The sequence below is a fragment of the Sylvia atricapilla genome, chromosome 3 (assembly GCF_009819655.1).
Source record: "Sylvia atricapilla isolate bSylAtr1 chromosome 3, bSylAtr1.pri, whole genome shotgun sequence".
Taxonomy (NCBI): domain Eukaryota; kingdom Metazoa; phylum Chordata; class Aves; order Passeriformes; family Sylviidae; genus Sylvia; species Sylvia atricapilla.
Window position 1 is genome coordinate 88,318,599 of NC_089142.1, and position 20,376 is coordinate 88,338,974.

General features: G+C 37.1%; 1 protein-coding gene across 1 annotated transcript in view; it reads right to left on the reverse strand.

Annotated features, from left to right (window-relative positions):
• Positions 1-254: 254 nt before the first annotated feature.
• PLEKHH2 (pleckstrin homology, MyTH4 and FERM domain containing H2) overlaps positions 255-20,376 on the reverse strand; it is a 52,993-nt gene continuing 32,871 nt past the window's right edge. The window contains exons 15-30 of the mRNA XM_066316098.1: positions 20,007-20,165; positions 19,676-19,756; positions 17,300-17,479; positions 16,428-16,536; positions 16,208-16,320; positions 13,889-14,068; positions 11,818-11,915; positions 11,165-11,342; positions 9,373-9,528; positions 7,868-7,965; positions 7,351-7,492; positions 6,477-6,622; positions 4,772-4,901; positions 3,806-3,892; positions 2,020-2,157; positions 255-703 (exon numbers count right to left, since the gene is read on the reverse strand). Of these exons, the coding sequence (XP_066172195.1) occupies positions 521-703; positions 2,020-2,157; positions 3,806-3,892; positions 4,772-4,901; positions 6,477-6,622; positions 7,351-7,492; positions 7,868-7,965; positions 9,373-9,528; positions 11,165-11,342; positions 11,818-11,915; positions 13,889-14,068; positions 16,208-16,320; positions 16,428-16,536; positions 17,300-17,479; positions 19,676-19,756; positions 20,007-20,165 (2,178 nt within the window). The 3' untranslated portion in view covers positions 255-520. The remainder of the gene's footprint in view (positions 704-2,019; positions 2,158-3,805; positions 3,893-4,771; positions 4,902-6,476; positions 6,623-7,350; positions 7,493-7,867; positions 7,966-9,372; positions 9,529-11,164; positions 11,343-11,817; positions 11,916-13,888; positions 14,069-16,207; positions 16,321-16,427; positions 16,537-17,299; positions 17,480-19,675; positions 19,757-20,006; positions 20,166-20,376) is intronic.

Sequence of the window (20,376 nt, forward strand, 5' to 3'; positions counted from 1 at the left end):
CAATTATACACAATGTGCTCCTTTTAGTCCCATGATACTTGTATTGCAAATAAGGATGGTGCTGGAAGTGGAAAGTATTTTGTATTTGACTGCTTCTCTAAACAAAAATTCCTTTTCAAAATGAAAGTTATACAACTGGTTTCATTTTGAAAAATAAGGAGACAAAAAAACTGAAGACAGTTTGGTCCCTGAGTATAAATACATCTGTAAAACTATAAAATCTATACAATTGTTTCCAATGACACCTTTCTCCATCATTTTTAACAGATGTATTTTTTCTGAGCTATAGGCACATGCAACCCCCAGGAAATCATAACCCTTAAACTGACTCATTATCTTTCCAGTTCAGGCCAGAGCTTTAATTAAAGGGCTACTCCTGTTAATTCCTGAATGAATGTAAACCTGCCCACCTTCCTTTTGTTTATGGAGCTGCTTATGCTCTACATCTTGTATATCAGAAGGTTTTCAGTCCATGTAGAAACCCTCTAACAGGGATGCATTACCATGATCCATAATCCTTTCATAACAAAGTGGGACATTTCGTTGGTCTGTTGATTGCAAGAAGTGGCTGGCTCCCCATTTCCTTGAGTTTCTGTCCACTTTGAGGTGCCAGTAATGCTGGAGCAGAGAGGTGATGAGCAGCTCCTTTCAGCTGATGAAAGTTGTTAATGTAGCTGGCAATCAGTAGAGTGATCTCAAGAATCTATAACAGGAACATACAAAACTCTTTGAAAAATACAGTGATGTGTTTTGACTGCTGAAAAAATAGCTAACTTTTAGCAAGTGACAATCACCATCAACTGGATAAGTACTTGTGCTTGAACAAATTAATGATGGGGGGAGAGGAGATAACTAATAAAGCTTTTTTTTATTGCTCCTTGCAAATAATGTAATGTTATTCCCATCAGGACGTATCAAAGATACTTTGTCTTCCACAGTTTAAAAGATTCAGAGATGACTTCTTTAATTTAGAGAGAGATGTTGAAGTCCAAAAGATAACACTGAGAAGTTTTGCCAGAAAGCAACTAGTGCTCAAAGAACTCAAGATGCAGGGTAGATGAAGGGGATAAAGACTTCAGGGAGGTTTTTAACATATTTTCTCTTTGTGACCCATACAAACCTTGCTGAGACACTGAACAGGTTGCCCAGAGAAGCTGTGGATGCCCCATCCCTGGAAGTGTTCAAGGCCAGCTTGGATGGGGCTCTGAGGAACCTGCTCTGTTGGAAGGTGTCCCTGCCCAGGGCAGGGGGGTCAGAGCTAGGTGATTTTAAAGTCCTTTCCAACCCAAATCATCCTGTGATTCTCTAAGGGCACAATCTGAGGGAAACTTCAACATGTGTATTTTGCTATGCTTATTTGTATGAACAATCATGTTTTGAACCAAATTTGTATGTGGAATTTTGTGTTATTTCATAGATTTGTTCAAACTAACAGCAAAACCTTTGGTTGTTGTGGGGTTTTTTTGGGTTGGGTTTTTTGGTGGGGTTTTTGTTTGTTTGTTGGTTGGTTGGTTGGTTATTTGTTTTTTAATATAGTGGGTCTTACCACTGAAGGAGAGAATCTAGATTTAAAAAGCAGGATTTTTTCTTTTTTTTATTACCAAAAGGGAAACCTAGGATTTTTAAGTAGTGAGTGATCTTTTCAATGTTGTGTTCTACAATTTCACTGTAGATCCGAAATGTACTTTTTGAAAAAGTATCTCTGGTGCTGATTAGGCAAACAGACTAGGTTTTAGGTACTTCATATAATTTCTGTCCTTATCAACTGCCTTTGTCCTTCTATGAAAAATTTGGAATGTTATGGGCAGGGTCATGAAAAGAACAGGAACACATCAGTACTGTCACAGTTAGCCCTTAACATTACTAATTACTTGCTCTCTAAAATCATCTGGCAAAAGTCAGTCATCTAGGCGGGCTGAGATTAAAAAAGCTGTTTCATATTTCACATCTGTTAGGGATTACCCACTAAAGAGAGCACAAAAGCAGATGGTGGGAAACTATTTCAGGTGATATACCAACCTTGGGTTTTGTCATGGCAAAAAGGTGTTTTTCAGTTGATTTGTCCTTTGTCTGAGCATTGTTAACAACCAGCATAAAATCATCTTGGTAGCCTCCAAAAGTCATCAGGCTCTTATATGTGTATGTAACGGTCAATCGCTGAAAATGGAAACCCCCAGAACAAAACACAAAGCTATTAAGCACGACAATGCAGGAAAAAATGATTATGATGAATTTTTCTTTTAAAAGTATAATTACATGTATGTTTTTCAATGGAGGTAGCCTCTTATGAATCTTGAAATTAACTGTGAATTTTGGCATAACTTCACTTAGACCTTCAGGATGAGGAATTTTCATTGTAGATGGTAACTCTTGTAAGTTTGACCTCTGTTTCTATTCCAAATTAATTGGATAAAAGATATAAGAAGATTTCAACTCGAGTGGGTAATTCCATTTACCCAAATCTTCACTGACTTTAAGAGAAGTTAATCTTACTAATTCCATTTGAAATTGAAGCAGTGTCTAAAAAAAATAAATGGCAGAGTATGAGACGTCTCAAGGAATTTAACTCCAGGTATTCTTTTTGTGCAGTGCAGTGTTTTGCAAACACGCAAATTAAACTCTGTTCTCTTTTCTTCACATCTCTGATGAAACATAAATGCTCTTCAAGGCTCCTCAGCTTTTCATCCCTCAGTTCTTACTGTTCAGTATTTAACACCACAATAGTAGCCTTTGAGTTAAGATCAGCATTTAATTTATTGTTACACCTCCTGTTAATTTGCTGCAGATGTTTGCATTTAAAATTCATTGTCAGGCAACATTTGTACAATAACTGACTTAATATCCTTCCTTTGGAAACCTCTTTTTGCCCCAGTTTTGAAATAATATTATCTCTACCCCTTGCAACATAAAATCCCAATGTTCCCTGGAAGCTGAGCATTCCTTGAATGTCAAGAAAGGCCTGCCAGTGCTTAACCCTACAGAAATGCCATAGCTCCAAGAGCAGTGTGTGTAGAGCTCTCTGCAGTCTGATTTTGCTTGTTCCCTGAGAGCTGCTGTTTATTCTCCTCATGCTCTTTGTTTTATTATTTCTTTAACTGCAAAGAAATGTAATGAAAAGGCCCATATCAGCACAATTATAAAGCTGAGATTTTAATTTTCTGATATTCAGTATTAGCACTTGCTAATAGCAGCATGCCATTCTTTTTCTTTGTAGGATATAAATGAAAGCAGGGATCTTCTCAGGCATTGCTTTTTACACTGATTACAAGTCGTTTTCTGTGAAAACTTGTATTGCAAATCAAAGAAAAATCTGAGCCTAAAATGACATAATTAAATAACACTGGGTTATATTACCTACCATTAAACAAAAATAATACAATGAAAATAACAATCTTTTAAAATAACTGCTCTTTACAGAGTGTATGTATTATGAATAATACTGGAAAATTAAGTCTCCAGGAAAAGGAAATTAATGTTATTGTAATAACATTACAATAACTATGGATTTCCTGACATCTGAATGATTAAAACATTGACTTTTCATTAAATGATGTAAAAACTGTATCTGATAAACAAAAATAAATTCTGTGCAAAGAATTCATTAGTTACTTCTATTATTAGTGCTACTGTAATGATGATAACATTAAAGCATTTCAAAAGGAATGAATTTTTGCTTTAAGTGAAGGACTAGATAACTTAGCATGGAAAGCTAATGCCATCTTTTAGGTAGTATGGTGGTGAATCTCTCCATATAATTAGTACTAAAATCTGTCTTGACCAAATTAAAAATGGCAATTTCACTTACCATGGAGTTATAATCCAGGATGCTTATGCCATCTTCATGGACAGCAAACCATATGAAGGACTTCTCAACTGAGGCTGTTGCTAGAGGCTACAAAGAGAAATGTTCTTTAGTTACTACTTCAAAATGAGGCAGTATGTGAATAATTATTAATTCTCAGCTATTATAGATCTCTCTCTATCCACAGTTTTCACTTCAGTTCCTTCTCAGTGTAAATTTCATTAAAGGAATTGTAATACCTGCCCAAAGCCATGTAGGTGGCCAGTGGCAGAACGATGAACCAATTCACCTGAAACCTACTCTGGTGCACAGTCTAATAAAATATATAGTCTCATTAATAAAATAGTCAAGTGTCTTACAGCTTGTCCACTAGCTCATATATCTAAATACACAAAGAACAGAGTGCTGACAAGCAATTATTATGTTTACACACACACACACACTGGGTTTACCTATTAAAATTGAAGGCATGAGGTGACAGATCTGTTCAACAGAGCTGTTACTAGAATTAAGATACCAGTGGTTAAGAGAAATTGAGAGAGGCCAGCACAGAAGGGAATACCCTAAATACCCTTAACCACATTTTGTGCTTCTGCAAGGTTCAGCTTCCAGAGCCAGTTAATGATACCTTTATAATGTTCTAGTAAAAAGAGTCTAAACCCAAAAGGCTGTCTCAAACTAAAATTTAAGGCAATGGAAATAGAGATTACTAATGTAAAAGAAGTAGTAAGTGTATTGGAAAGTTACTATTATGATACACTTACTACTACAGCTAACCCTAACCCCTAACCCTAACCACTATGGCTATTACATTTCACTAGCGTATGACTTAAAAAGTAATTTGACAGGAGAGTCAATCAGCTCACATATCCACAGTTAGTTTCAAAAAAATCTACTAATATTTGCAAATTATATTTATATTTAAGCCCCTCCTCCCCTTCCCCAGTCATACTGATGAAAAGGTCTCACTTTTGCTGCAAACAGTTTGGCCCCAAAGAGCGGCCATTTCCTGGCCACGGTGAGGTAAATGCGCACGCAGTCCGCGGCGCTGTGCCCACGGAGAGCCATCCATCTCGTCGACAGTCGCTGGCAGAGCTGTCTGTGCAAATGAACGATGGGATTTACTTACTGAAGGGCATTCCAGTGCTTGCCCACAGCAAGCTTAATGAGCAACAAAAGAATCAATTCCTTAACACGATAATTTCAGTTAATACAAGGACTATCACTGATACAGTATTAAATAAATCCAAAATGTCATTTAATATTTTAATGCACACGAAAATTATGAAGCATCTTCTGATTTCTGAAACATTATGATTAAATATTGATGTAGCAGTTGCAGCATAAAGGCAGAAAGTCTGGGACAGCATTTAATGTGTCTCTATGGAGAATCAATGTACCTTTATCAGCACTCAACAGCTATGTCAGTTGTCATTCCACAAATCCATCCAGCTTAGCACATATCTTTACCTGTGGCTGGTAGGAGGCATGAAAGACATGGTTTAGCACTACTCCCTTTTAGTGTGTCTGGACACTGCTACCCAAAATGCTGCTCCTGATGCACAGTGTGTTTACACTGGGGCTTTTTTCCTGGTTCCTTTTGTGAATTTGTGGCTCCTTGGGCAAGTTGGTTCAATACCATGGAAAAACTAATTCTCAAAAAAAACCCCAGCCCAGAATACCTTTCTAGGACACCGACCTGCAGGGATGACTTACCCAGCAGCCTAAGGTTATTAGATGTAGCCCAAGAAAAGGCAGGGCTATAGTGTAGTAAAGAGAGATCCATCACTTGCAGCTTTGGTCTTACTGTTTATGAAGTCAAACTGCACCCTTACCAAAAAAATATACAGGCAACAGGGCAGGCACAGAGTGATTCTTCCCATGCCACAGATCTCCAGCTCTGCCAACTGGCAGTGTAGGACTACTTAAACAGTTCAACAGGTGATTCACTTTTGCTCCATGAGTTCATCTAATCTGAGACCTTTTATAATTTAATCTTTGAAGTTAATTTGAATGGCCCATTTTCTTCAGAGTATGTAATAATGTTACTGTGTGCATATAATAATAATAGCTTTATATTTTCTCAACCTGAATTTTTTCTGTACTGAAGAACATGTGTATGTTGCTTATTGGACTTCAAAACCGCTGTATCACTGACTTTGGATAATTTATTACACTGTTCTTCTCGTTTTCATGTCAGTAGGTGTTGATTTAAATGCCTTGAAGGTCATTAATTTTAAATAAAGTGATACCTTACTAGTAAGTCCACTAAGTTACACATTGCCAATTTAGCTGGATGCCAGAGATTGCACACTAGAATAACAAACAGATCATGTCCTCATGTCCTTTACTTCACTAACTCTTTAGTCTGTGCACAGACAGACCTAGTTTAGATTTGCTGAGTAAGAAAAATATGAATTTCAAAATCACTGGGTTTTGTAACACCATGTAGTAACTGCTACAGCTTTTGATGGAATGTGTTATTAATGATGGTCTTTTATTTAGATTAGAAACAGGCAGGGGAAATGGGTTCTTTAGATTAGTGAGAAAATGAGTTTCAAGCACAGGTTTACACAAATATAGCCCAGCCATACATTATTCCTAATGGCAATTTAAAACTTCCTTGTTTCATTTTTACATCTTTAGAGGATATGAATCAAAAAACCCATCTCACCTTAACTGTTCCTCTGAACAACCCTGCTTGTATCTCTTAGGGTAGAATCTCTCCAAAACTTGCTTTAGTGTTTGGTTGGACTTGGACTGGGAAGTGACTTGCCCTGCTGGAGTTGAGAAAGGCCGTTCAAAATCTCCAATCTCTACCTAAGGGGAATTCATGAAGAAAGTTTTTTGTTACTCCAGAGTAATTTTCTTACTGGATATTATGAATAACCTTTTGATGTGTTTTATCAAGTATAAAAGAAAACAAATTTGTCAAATAATGTATACTTTTCATGGATAAAAAAGTCACACTAATGATCTTCTCTTTCTTGTTTTCTGTCTGCCACAGAAAAAAGTTAAATATTGAGCACAAATTGTACAGATATAATATTACTTCTGCTCTTAGATTGCAAAATCTCCAGCTGACACAAAGCAGTTTACATTTATTAAATAACAACATCAAATAACTTTCTCAGAACCCTTCATCTGAGCTTTTAATTTTTAAAAAATAAAACATCTTTTCAAGGCCATGTCTAGTAAAGGAGTCTTAGACTTGCATTGAAGAGGTGTTACTTTGAAGAATTAACTTGCAGAAGTCATGGAAGGCATAGTGAATGAATAAATGGTACATGGTTAGATGATATTTAATGCCTTGCTGTGTAAGAGGGAAAGCACATTTTAGCCATACTGGTGCCAGCAGCAGCAAATACTGTAAAGCATTTCCACTCCAGTCCAGAATTGCCTTACACAAAGATTCCAGCCCAGTCTGTTTCCTGCACACTCACATGGAAAAAGTGGAGGTCAATTGAGTGTCAAGCAATCGTGGATCAGTTTGTTTAAGATCTTCTTCTGAAAAACTGCTGTGTGAGTTATTCATGCATAAAGATTACCTGAGCTAAAAGGGCTGTCAATTCCATTGCTAATTCTTTGTTTACAGGGAAAAGTCCATTGACTATTTGATCATTTGTCTGATATACTAGCAGCAGCTTCTCTCTGTCTGTCTCCCCATGAACTTGAACTGAAAAATAAAGCCTACAGAAAAGACAGAAAGTTATTAAATAAAGAAGATATGGGAATGCATTAGCCCTGAGGATTAGCAGTATCTGCTCTGAAGGTGACAAGTTTATTTCAGCGTCAAAACACATTAGCAGAGCAACACTTGTATTTGAACCAATGGGTAAATATTTAATGTCAGTCTTCTGACTTCACTGGGGTTTTTTTTGCAGCTCTGCTCACCTCTTAAGAACTAAAAAAGGTAACTGTGTTTAAAAAAAGATTCTTCAGTTACACCCATTTACTATTTTCGTGGCAAGCTTCAAGTCACAGTGTTTTCTCAGACGAAGAAACTGCAGAAACTGGAAAACAAATCTTGGGACAAGGCAAAGACATTATATTTGCTAAACAAACCTGTTTTTATAAGTAAGGCGCACAGTCCTTGTGCCTTCACATTTCCCAGGGTGTTGTTCTTTGGAGGCTTGCTCCCATTTTGAAATAATGTCACAGATCTAGAAGGAAAGCAATACAAAACTGATTTGGCATGTCTTCCTATTTGAAAACACCTCTGAAAAGAAACTGTCAACTTATTTTAATGTCCCCTACCTATTACCTATCAGAAACATACACAGCTTGAATTTTTAAACTCACTGAAGTATAACTTTACTTGCATTTCTTAGTCAAAGCGTTTAATAATTAACATTTTTCGGTTTTGTTTATCCTGCAACGCATGCACTACCTTTGGAAACAAGCCATAACATGGATAGGCCAGGTACTTGATTTAGCAGCTGCCAGTGAGTGTGTAATAATACAGAGTGAGTTGTTATATTATTAATCAAATGCCTTTGATCTCTGCCTTCTCCTGCTGCATGCCCAAGTTTTTCAGGTCCTTTCTAGTAACTGGTACAAAGTTGGTATGAAGTTTGTTATAAAATGCACCAGAAGTGGTTCACAACAAGCTGTGTAGGCGGGTAGGTGGGCACATGTGGAGGAGGTGGAACAGAGATCCTAGGAGCCCAGCTGGGCCTCATGTCGCCATTCCTTCATCAAAGAGCCTTCCTGGAAGCAGTAGTATGAGCAGTTTCTAAAGTTACAGTTACCTAGAAAAGAAGTACATCTTTTATAAATTTTGCTTTCCATATGGTAATTTTTCTGATCTTGGTGACACCACTTGTTTATCACTAAGGCCAGGTTGTACCACACCTTGTCACTCAAAATGCAGCTGTGAACATTGGCCAAAGGGTGCAAAAGCTACTTGGTAGAAGTACAAAAAATACTTAGCAGCTCATTAGCTGCTAAGACTTGGAAAGTATCTAATATTTTACGAAAGCACAGATTATATAGTGTCTTGTCATTCTTTACTGCTAAGAATTTATTTCTAGCAATAGGGGGAGCTAAAATTTAGAATTCAGGACAACAGCAAGCCGAAAATTGGAAATTTCTTAAACTGAGCCCTAAAACTATTCTGTATTAGAGAAGGAATCATTTCTTTCTCTAATTTCCCAGGATCTCCACCCCAGTATCAGTGACTTCTTGGACCTCTTCTGGAGCTGTATCAGAAATCTTGACTAAAATCTCTAAATCCACATTTGACTCTAATTGCTCTTTAGTTTTAAAGAGCTGTAACAGCTTTTTGTTTTTTAACACAGTTGTTACTTCTCTGAATAATATGGGTCTCTTGGAGAAGTTTTAACTATGTTTTTTAACTATGGTTTACTTTTAACTCTTTTAACTATGGTTTACTGAATGAATTTCAGCGATGGAAAAGGTGATCTTTGAAAAAAAAATCTTTCCTTTCACATTAAGAAAAAAGTTTTCAGCATGAAAAATGTTTTCCTTCACATTGTGTGAAGAGAGCTCTGTCAAATGAAGATACTTTGGTTTTTTATAAGCACAGCTCATTAAAGGCTTTTGTTTACCTTGATGTTTCCTTGAAGACAGTGCTCTATATCCTTGCCAGAGGGATCATCAGAAAACAGTGCAAATCCTGACTGAGCTGGTTTCCTCATCCCTGTATCTTGGTTCAGAGTGTTCAGAAATTCTTCTACTGTGGTGGAGGCATCAAACCCGACAACCTAAAAAAGCAGCCAAAATGCATTTTGCTATCAAACTCATAGCTGTTCCCCCCCTTAAATGTAAGATTTTGAAAGATAATACTTCCAGAATAACAGTGGGACTGTAAGACCCATTCCATCCATTACTGTCATTGGAAATTAGAAATTGCCATAAAGGGCCTGGAAAAGTTTTCCACATGGGAAGTCAGTTTAGTGGAATTGGTTTCTTTGCACTTACTACACTTGGAATTCTGTTACAGAATTTATAGGACAGCAGTCTAGTAACTGAGCTTTTTGTGACAAATACCACTTGAAAAATGAAGTTTAATATTTCTTGCACCTTCCAGTACAGTGGAGAAGCAAATGAGATCAATTAATCATTTTTCATCATGTGCATTTAGAGGCATATCAGGTGGCAGTACACTGGCAGGTCCAAAATAGTTTATGAATGTTGCTTTGTCATTATTACACACGTCAGTAATATACAGAACCTTATAAATTTTACTGTCCCAAATATGAACTTCTGTCTGCTGGGACTGGTATTGAAGCATTTTAGCAAGAGATGGCAAATGCCTTTTTTACAGGTGCCAGTGGCTGATGTTCACTTAAATCTATATTGAGGGATTTTTCCTGTATTTGACATGTTGAAAATGTTGTGGTAAAAAAAAGTCTTGAAAATGGATCATGAACTTTCGTTTGAACTTCTTAGTGGCTGGCATTAAAATAAAAATCTGATGAATATTCAGAGATGAATACAAGAGTTTTTAATACCACTGTAATTGTTATTTGGTGATCCCACTGAAGTAATTAATGTATTTAATTACAATTTTCTTAGCCCTTGGAACTATACCATTTTGGGCAGTAAATAACTAATGAGCAGTTACTCCTTTTCTTCACCAAAACTCAGTTTTTAAACCCTTTAGGATGTTTTAAAAGATGTTGGTTTTTTCCTGTTTTACTGGGCAATCAATAAGCAATTAAGAAACCTAGAGATGAAAAAATGCAGAGTTCTTCTGTGACCTGAAATGAAACATTTATTTGATATAACTTTGATTTCATAAAAATAGTCACTTTCTATCTAGGAATACTATGAATTATTAAAAACCTTCTCAGCCATCTCTCACAGCTGGAAACACAAACCAGGATGTGAAGCAGCATGCTTGGAAGCCCATGGAATGTTTCCTACAGGCTTTGACTAATGACGTCCCCAAAGAGTTAAGAATGGAGCCATGTTTGTTCTGTAACAAATATGGTTATCCTTCAGGACTGATAATGGGAGTTACAGCTGTGCTTCCAGGCCTTCACTGAGATACTGAACTTCCAAGATGTCTGATGAAAGGAAGTGGAATTTAATGCCTTTCCTTTCCCCTTCAGTCTAATTCATTCATCTGGTAGTCAGGTTAAATAAGAAACAGAGTTTTGGCAGTTCTCACTCTTACAAGTTTTTACTTTTATCTTTCTCTTCAAGATTTTCCCCCAAACCTTTACTCTCAATTGATCAAATCAGATCACAAGTACTTTGTGCCTGCCATTGCTGGCACAGGATGAAACTCGAGCCATGTTTACCTTACAGTCCTCTTTTTGATGTACTGCTTCATGGATATGCTGACAGCAGGGGGTTGGGAGAGCTCAGATTTCATGGCCTGCGTGACATTACCTGATATATGCCATTCATGAAATGAACTGGAATACTGAAGGGCAGGGAATGGTGGTAGGGATTTCTCAGGAGAGTGGAAAGGATTTCCATTCTGGAAGGTCTGGCTTCTCGGTCTCCATTCTGCTGAGTGCGTTCTACACAGCGCTGGCAATATATAGCGTACTTCCCAAATTCAGTCCTGTGGCAAAAAGAGAAATAAGGCAATTCCTGGGGACTGATTGAAAGGTAAACTTGATAGTGAGTGAGTATTTCTGGAGATGCCAGATGGGAGAAGCACTCAGATTTCACTCTCTGAGGTTTGCAACACTTTTTTTTTTGCATATGGAATTAGAAAGAGAATTGGTCTACTGAGACCAGCAGAATTGTGCCGAAGATGAACATGGCTCAGGGTGTGTTGTGTAACTGCCACATTTTGGTTTTCATGGTTTTGCAATGTACAGCTAGAGTATGCACCACAAAATATTTTTTTAAAAAAAATCTTGTAACTTTATCGAGTGATGCACAGAAGTAACATGTACTATATTTTAGCACCAATTCTACTCAAATTAATTTTAAAATATACGTCAAAAGATCTGATATATTACAGTAAACACTGAAAACAAGGTACTTCAGAAAGACCAGTTGACTAGCTGAGTAATAATATTCAGGCACACCTGGAATCTGCATTCTTCTTTAAGTGAAGTTTAAGAAGCCAAAGGAATGGGTGCTGGGGCAGAAAGAGTCCAACGCAGAGGGCCAAGAGCTGCAAGCCCTGAACAAAAGGAATAAATTCACTGTTTTAAACATCCTACAACATAAAACTTCCTGCTGTGGCTGCTGGCCAGCAGTGCAGCTTACTGTGCCAAGCTGAGACTGCTGAAATAGGAATGAAAAAACCAGAACACAGAGAAAAAGCTGAGTAAATAAGCATATCACCTCATTGAAAGGCCCAATACTCTCTATTTACATGTGTACACCAAGTTTCTTTTGGGTCTGGAAATGGGAAAGCAGATGAATTTGTATAAAAAGCAGTTAATACAACGGAAAAGAAATACTGAGGCTGCAAGGCCAAGTGCTGTGAAATGAGGTGAAGCCTGCGCAGTTTTAATTCAGCTCTCCTCTTACACATATTATGAAGCAACACATAGGATATTTTTTCTTCTACCAGATTGATGGTAACTACTGAAAAAAATCAATTATTCAATATTTTGGTATATTGTTGTTGCTCAGTATGTATCCATTGGTTTCACTTAATATAGAGTGCTCTCATGTATCCTGATATACACTTACTAAAATTGCAACTACTTTTCTCACAATCAATATATCAATGCTTCACACTGAGATTTAAAAAGCAGTGTTTCTCTATCTTGATTTATCTGATTTGCCTGGAATTAAACAGAAATTTGACAGCACTGGCACAGATATTCCCTTTCACCAAATATGTGTACTTTGATGGAGGATAGCATTGGCTCTGTGAAGGTATACACTGCAGTAGAAGCAAGGGTAGGAGACTACAGCAGGAATTCAGGACTTAAAAAAACTTAGTGTAAGACTGGAAACATGGATTAACTCTTAAAAACCATTCCAGGAGGTTAGGATAACAACAATTTATTTATCTGCATCAGAAGGAAGGCCTTGCCAGTGGTACGAAGAGTACCGAAGGGTTATAGTAAGTTTAAACTCCATCAGCCATACGTAGCTTCAGTGTGTGCTAATTGACACGAATGTACCATGTTGTAAACGTTCTGTGAATGTTTTAGCAATGCACACATTGAATCATAGAATGGAAGGAACCTTAAAGATCATCTAGTTCCAACCCTCTGCATGAGCAGGGACACCTTCCACTAGACCAGGTTGCTCCAAGCTCAATTCAACCTGGCCTTGAAGACCTCCAGGGATGTGGCACCCATGGCTTCTCTGGGCAACCTGTTCCAGTGTCTCTCCACACATCAGCCATCCCCCAGATACAGGCTGTTTCCAGTAATAGGTATGGCTGCTGGTCATGTTCTGCTTTCTGTGGCAAGACAAAAAACGTCTATTACAGAAGCCTTGATATGATAACTTCGTTTCTCATTTTCTGATCCGTCTCCTAGTTCTGTAGGCATTGCCTGACCATAAGCATAAGATTCCAGTTCTGGTAATAGTTCTGTTAATTCTATGCAAGCTCCAAGTATTGGCTTTCCTTTGAATTCCAGTTCATTTCATATCTGGATAGCAGTGAATAGCTGGCAGTGGACAAAGGGAAGAATTTCAAGTATGCTTTAATAACACAGCGTGCAGGGTGAATGCAGAACAGCAAGGCACACAAGAGGGGACATCCATCAGAAGCCCTGAGCCTTATCTGCAATTCTATGACGTGGCACCACAGCTTTACTTCACACTCATGCTATTGAGTCATTTGGCATATACTTTCACCCAGCTTCCTGAAGCAACACCTCTCTTAGGAAAGAAGCAGTAAAAAAGAATTAGGTTTCATACATTCTTACTTAACACTTGACTTGAAGACAGCCCATTTTATGTTCACCCTTTACAAACAGCATGGGCAGAGATATACTCTACCACCAGATACACATACTTGGTTGGAGGATAGCATCAACTTTGTTTCAGAAAAACACAGCAGCAGTAAATTGGATCTTAACTCAGCAGATACTGCAGGAGAGCAGAGGCTCTTTACCACCCTAAACACTCTGTGTAGTTCCTTCATTGCTGCCGAAATCAATACCATTAAAATAAATACTGGGTTACCTGTATTGGTCCTGCCTGGTTTTGTGGATGTCGACGTCTGGTCTGTTTAATAAGTTGGCAACAGATCTCATTTTGAAGTTCAGGATGTGTGAGGCAGATCTGCAAAGCACTTTGGGCCAAAGACACATGGTAATCAATGGCAGGAGAGTCAACTGCAGCATTTATAAACAACTGGCAGGTCTAGATATAAAATAATAAGCAAGTGAGTTTACATACAAGGGAGCTTCAACAAATCTTTAAGATGTTCTGTATATCAAAAGTGTACTTTAATTGAAATCACAATTAGTAAGTTTACCAGTAGACTTAGAAAACCCTGCTGGTTCTGCAAAATGGGGTGAAAAGAGGCCAGAGTGGATGAAAATCTATACAGAGAGACTTGAGATAAAACACCTCCCACAATGCATGCTTTTCCCTCTGTATCTAATGGAGTGAACTCTAACAGGAGTTGGAACAATTGGGATGGTAGGCAAGTTGAAGGACATGCTGAACACAGCTCACCCCTCTAAAGGACTTGGGAATTCAATGTCTACAGCTCTCAGTGCCAGACAATGTAAATTGCTTCTGTAAGTAGTGAGCACAACTCGGCAGCATATACACAGATAAAAGATTCAGAACTCAGAGCCATTGATTTACATCTTTGCTTTCCATGGTATTTTTACTGTAGGCTACGTATGACCTTTCCTGCACCCATTACTGTCTCAGGAAAGCCAGATGTTAAGCATTTGTTTTGCTGTGTTAGAAGAAAGCACATGTATCACTCATTGCATTTACTGTTGCATTTGCAACAAGGGATACAAGCAAAAATGCAAGAACTGGATGGAAACCCAATCTATTTCTAATCTATTTTTATCATAAGTGCGATAACTGAAACATAACTTGATCTGTTTCTAAATAAATTCCCTACCTGACTTCTAAGCTGATTTATACAAACTTTCAATAAAGGTCATACAAGTAATCTCTTAATTATTTACTTTAAGCAAGTGTCTGTGATTTGAATTAGGTCTGAAAAGTGATTTCCAAGTAGATGTAAATTCGCTTTTATCAAAGAAGTACATTTCCTTGTAAATTTTCATGCTGCAGGATTGCAGAAAGTAAGATGGATGTACTTCTTTGAAGTGCTTCAAACATTCCAGAGAAACAAGCTGGAAAGTTTGCCTAAAAGTGGCCATGACTAAACATACAGTGCTTGTCTTGAATTCCTTCCTAGATCTGAACCATAACATCAAAATTCTCCAGATAGCTGATGCTTCAGGGAATTAATTCTTTAGACTTGCATACGTTTTGTGGAGAAAGTTCATTTATCCAACTTCCATGCCTTCCTACTTGTAGTTGAGTTCACAATGTACAGACAAAGGAACAGCACAATTTTATTTTGTCTCTGAAGCAGACTTTACAGCCTGGAAGCAGGTTAATGGCATTGCAGCATACTCCCTCCCAGAGGCATTAACTACCTACCTGGCCTTCAACTGGGAAAACTGTAAGGCAGACAGAATTTCTCAAGAACCTAGCTGTGGCTCAGTGGTTATGAGCCAATAGTGTCTCCTCATCATAAAGTGGTTTAACTACACTGGGACATATATATGTGTATTTTTAAAGATCTATGAGAATCTTAAAAGTTAACTCAAAGATTATTGTGAAATACTTTTAATAATTTTGCTCTGGAATATTTTCTCTATTTATATTACTGAATAATTGGTCTTTTAAGAATAGCTACTTCGTATGAAAATATTTTCTTTTTATTAAAAAGAGCAGTAAAATTCCTGCTTTTTATCTCAGTTTTAAATAATACATGACTTGCCTAAACTTAAAATTTAGTTTTTCTTCTGATTTTTAAAATATGTCCCAGATGATTTAAATGTATCTACAACAAAACCCTTGCCTATGATTTTTGTCCTGAATCTAATTAAAACAATAGTATTTCAGATACAGTTTCCTGAATGCAGAGATGTGTCCATGTTGTTAGATTCTTTGGTGCTATGAACTTCAAGGTAAAATTATTACCACTCACTGTGGCTATGGATTTTTCTATTAACTTGCACTTTATCAATAACTTATCAAATAAATTGGAACATCAAAAGCTGAAGCCTAAACTGCTCCCTCACAACTAAAGATCATCTTTACATTGGAACTAATAGTCTTTAGCGAGGTAATATGGGCACATTTTGCTGCTGTCCATTAGTTACCTCCACTAAAGATAAAAATAAACCTCTGTTTACTTTTTTCTTATCTGTTGAATATCTCTAGTAAGCCAACTAACAGCCATTCTTTAGCTAAGAGGTAAAATAGTCAGGTAATAAAAAAGGCATTGTCATGTTTTACCTTAAATAATTTAATCGCTTCAGTTTGCAAGGCTTCTGATGGCAATGTTGTAAGAGGGGAAGTAATTCCTTCTTTGCTATGGCAAAGGGTGGGATGTCTCCAAATCTGAGAAGCTGAACAGATAAAAAATATATATACATTTTGCAATTAATTCAGTTCATAAGTAAACTTACTAAATAAGCATTGGAAGATCAGTATGTTGAAATGAAAATAAACTTACTGGCATCACCTTCCACATTTAATAATTTGCAAAGAAGTTGTTCAAACTCGGATCCAACATTTACACTGGTACTTCCAGCTGCAACTGTCAGATGATAAAGCCACGTGTCCTAAAGCAGAAAAACATAGCAGCTCACTTGTTCTGTACTGGAAGGAACTGCTTCATCAGGATTTTGCTCTCAACTTGAAACCCCTACCATGAAGTCCTTTTGAAGCCCAAAGGAATTTGCCTTTGATTGAATAAACACATATTCATGGTCTCTATGTTACAAGTATTAAGCAAGGAAGATTGGACAGGGCTCTCTTCAAAAGTTTTTACCCTCAGAAATCATGTCAATTATCAGGGCATTCTTCCTTTCCTCTTCCAAAAGCTTACATAATTCATTTTTTATTACTGCCAGATCCTGCTAACCTGGGGATAAGGCCAGACAGCAAAACGAGGTTAAGATTATTTGAGAACAATGAAGAAACAATAATAAAAATGGGTTTAACCTCACCTCTCATTGCTTCTTTACTACAGTAGGGCAAGTCTGTGCAATGGTAGTCTTGTCAGTGAAAATGGATACCAGTACCCTGTAACCTCTCAGCTACAGCTCTGTCTCCAAGTTACTGTATGTGAGCAAAATTCTCATTACAGCATATAAGATATTCTGCACCATCTACTTATGTAAGCAAGTCTGCATATCTTTGTCTATTTTAATGAGGATTACTACACTAGCATTGATTTACAAACTCTGATCAGTGTTAATTCTCCTTATTATATCAAAATACATGCCAGGTGACTTGTAGTCCTTGTCCTCAAGAAATGTTCATATCACAGCACCATACTCGTGGATGTGCTACTGAAATTCAATAAAAATATCCATTTCTTACCTTCTCGTGTTTGGATCCTATAAGAAGATAAGTGGGTCCTTGGTCTTTGGGGTGGATAACAACAGTGTAATGGGTTGATAATAAACTGCGACCACTGGCTTCATAATCTTCATCAGAATCACAAGATCTATCAACTTCTTCAACCTTTGCCTCAAAAAGCTTGATTTGGCCAAGAGGAAACTAAAAGTAGATATCAGAATTGGTGAGAGGGGTAATGTTTGTTTCAGTGTACATTGATTTTGTATTATATATTATTATATTTATTATTATAAACAATTCTTTCTTATTATGCAAATAGAAATTAAAGCACGAACTACCATCCATAGCCATTTGTATTTCCTCATTTTCAGTCCTGCCAAGGAATGTGAGGTAAGCCAGATGTTGCAGAGAGCAAAATGAGAATGATATGTGGCAAAGTCTAAAAATGAGTTTCAAAAATTCTTTTCCAGGTCTACCTCTATGTATAGTTAATGCAATAAATATATGTTAGGGTGAGAGATGTCATTCTTCAGAGTTCCCAAACCAGGTTCCAAGCAAAAAGTTCCTGTGTCAAGCCTAGAACTTTATGATTTTGTTGTTTTAGAGGACAGGAATGTATTGTTGACGTATCTAATTGGTCCATACTCTAAATTCAAAAGGTAAATTTTTTGTGTGATAGACCACACAAAATTTTTGTGTGATAGTTGGTTTCCTTCTCCATTCTGAGAGATCATAGAGCTTCAGTGTTGAGATGTTTTATGTAGTTAGCATCATTTATCAGGAAATATTTTACCTAAAAAAGCCATTCAAGAGAAAATTTTCACAGAATTATTTCATAGCCCTTATCAACAGGAAGCCTCAACAAACATAAATGTAGCATGAAATCTCTTCACAGCTGGGTGACAGGACTGAGAGAGGCTGACTGGCTACTCTACACAAAACTCCTTTCCCACAGTGCCACTGGTAAGGATTAAAAAATGATGTGGTGATTTGTATTTTCTGTAGTGCTTGTGAAGCATTCAACTTCTTGAATAAGATAAGATTCTGAGAATCAAAAGATGTTGTTTCACATGTCAGTAGTCAAGATTGATTTATTCACCAAGTTTAACTAAAACACAATTGCCTGACTTTTTTAGTTTGAATTCCATTTTGAAAGAAGGTCAATCAAATGGACTCCATTATTGTATTAACCAGATTGTGTAATTTACTTCTGCACAGACACAGCTACAGAAAGCATGATTTTAATTAGCATATTGTTGAAGATTAGAAATAAAGTAGCTTTGGAAAATTTTTCATACATATTCTGCTTACAAAAGCTGAATTCTCATTCTGTTCCAAGTTAGCAAATTAGTTTCAATTTTACTTTAAAAGGGCAGCTAAACTTCTTCCAGATGTGAGGGAAATATTCACAAGAATCCAGAAAAATTCTTAAGTAAAGAGCATGCTAAAATGCCAAAACCTTCAGTGGTAAAAATGTATAAATTCAGGTATGTTAAACATAGAGATTTTTCCCTTGGAGAAACTGTAAGTTAATTTTAATGTCTTTGTAGCATGAGCTTGAGGTTAATACTCTAGCCAGTTGATCCCCAAACCCTGTTTTACATTGTTTTAAAGAGTAATTTAAGTAAAATGTTTTGATGCATGGTTACTGCTACTATACTATTATATGAATAAGATATAGTAATATATCTCACTCATATAGTTCCAGAAATGGGGTTTCACTGAGGTTTAAAATGGCCATAATAGGAAAGGATGACAAAAGGAATACCTGGCTCTATACAAAAGCTATGAATTACTGGCTCCAGTGTAATTATCTTCTTGAAACAGAAGTACAAATATCAGAATTTCTATTGATTTTTTTTGTAATGCCTCAGTGGACGGTTCAAAATCCTGTTTCTGCCTCCACTAATGTTTCTTGATGACAAAATACAATGCCTTGAGAGCTAAGGGACAGGTGAAAATCATGTCTAGGCAGTGTCCTAGCTTTTGCAGCACTGTGGACATCAGTGACATAGCAAAAAACAAGATTTGGAAGTCAACTGAGGGACAGAAAGAACATTTAAATTCTTGAAACTTGCAGTCACTGCCCACTGCAAGGGACGTAAGAAAGGGTCTGCTTCCAGAACTACATGACAGCTGGGTCTTTTCTGATGCCTGTCAGAAAGGGACACCTGATCTCCAGGCAAACCAATGTCCCCCTCCAGTGAGGGATAACATGCATACTATGTATCACATCCTGTGAAAGAGACCAATGGATGTGGTCTGGATTGCTGGCTTTTAGATAGAATCTTCCAAGTTCACAATCTGTGTATAATACCAAGGCCAGCTGTACCTTAATAAAGCTGTAGGTTACTGTTTAAAGTCTACATTCTCTGAAGAAACAAGAAAGGGACCTACCTTGTCATCTTGATTACGGAAATAATACAGAATTTTTCCAACTAGGGTACACCAAACCCTTTTGGAATATCCATGTTTTACCTGTAATTACAGAGCATTAGCAATAATCACAGACAGAGAAATACTGATTATTTTCACCATCTCTGAACTTTGGTGATATTGGGAATGCATGTCTTGGTTCAAATTCCTATCCAAATTACTAGACGTAAAATTAAAACCATGTAACTCTATTAAGGACATAAGAATCAGAGCAATAGATGAGATGCTCATCTAAAGCACAATAAGGCCAATGTTGGAATAAAGCAGACTGGGGGAAGAAGTGTTTTCCTACCTTTGTAAGTAATCCTTTCATGGTTGGCTTGATCTCAGACTGTATGAAGAGTGGGCTGGCAGCCTGTATTTTAAGAACATTCTGCAGTACTTTGATCCATTCCTCTAAGATGTTGGGGGAATCTGCAGTCAGGTAGTATGTTCGTTTCTCTGTGGTCAGCTGTGTAGTAACAAAGAGTCTCAAGCTACAAGACCTTGACATATTTGACCCCACAGTGTGGGATTTGTAACATATACCACCCAATGTAGCTTTACAATTTCAGGGAGTTTATCTTCCCTGAAGTACTTTTTAGTAATGAAACATTCCATGACCAGACAGACCAGAGAGACTCTTTCTAAATCTTTATCTGGAAAGTTCCAGGATGGCAAGT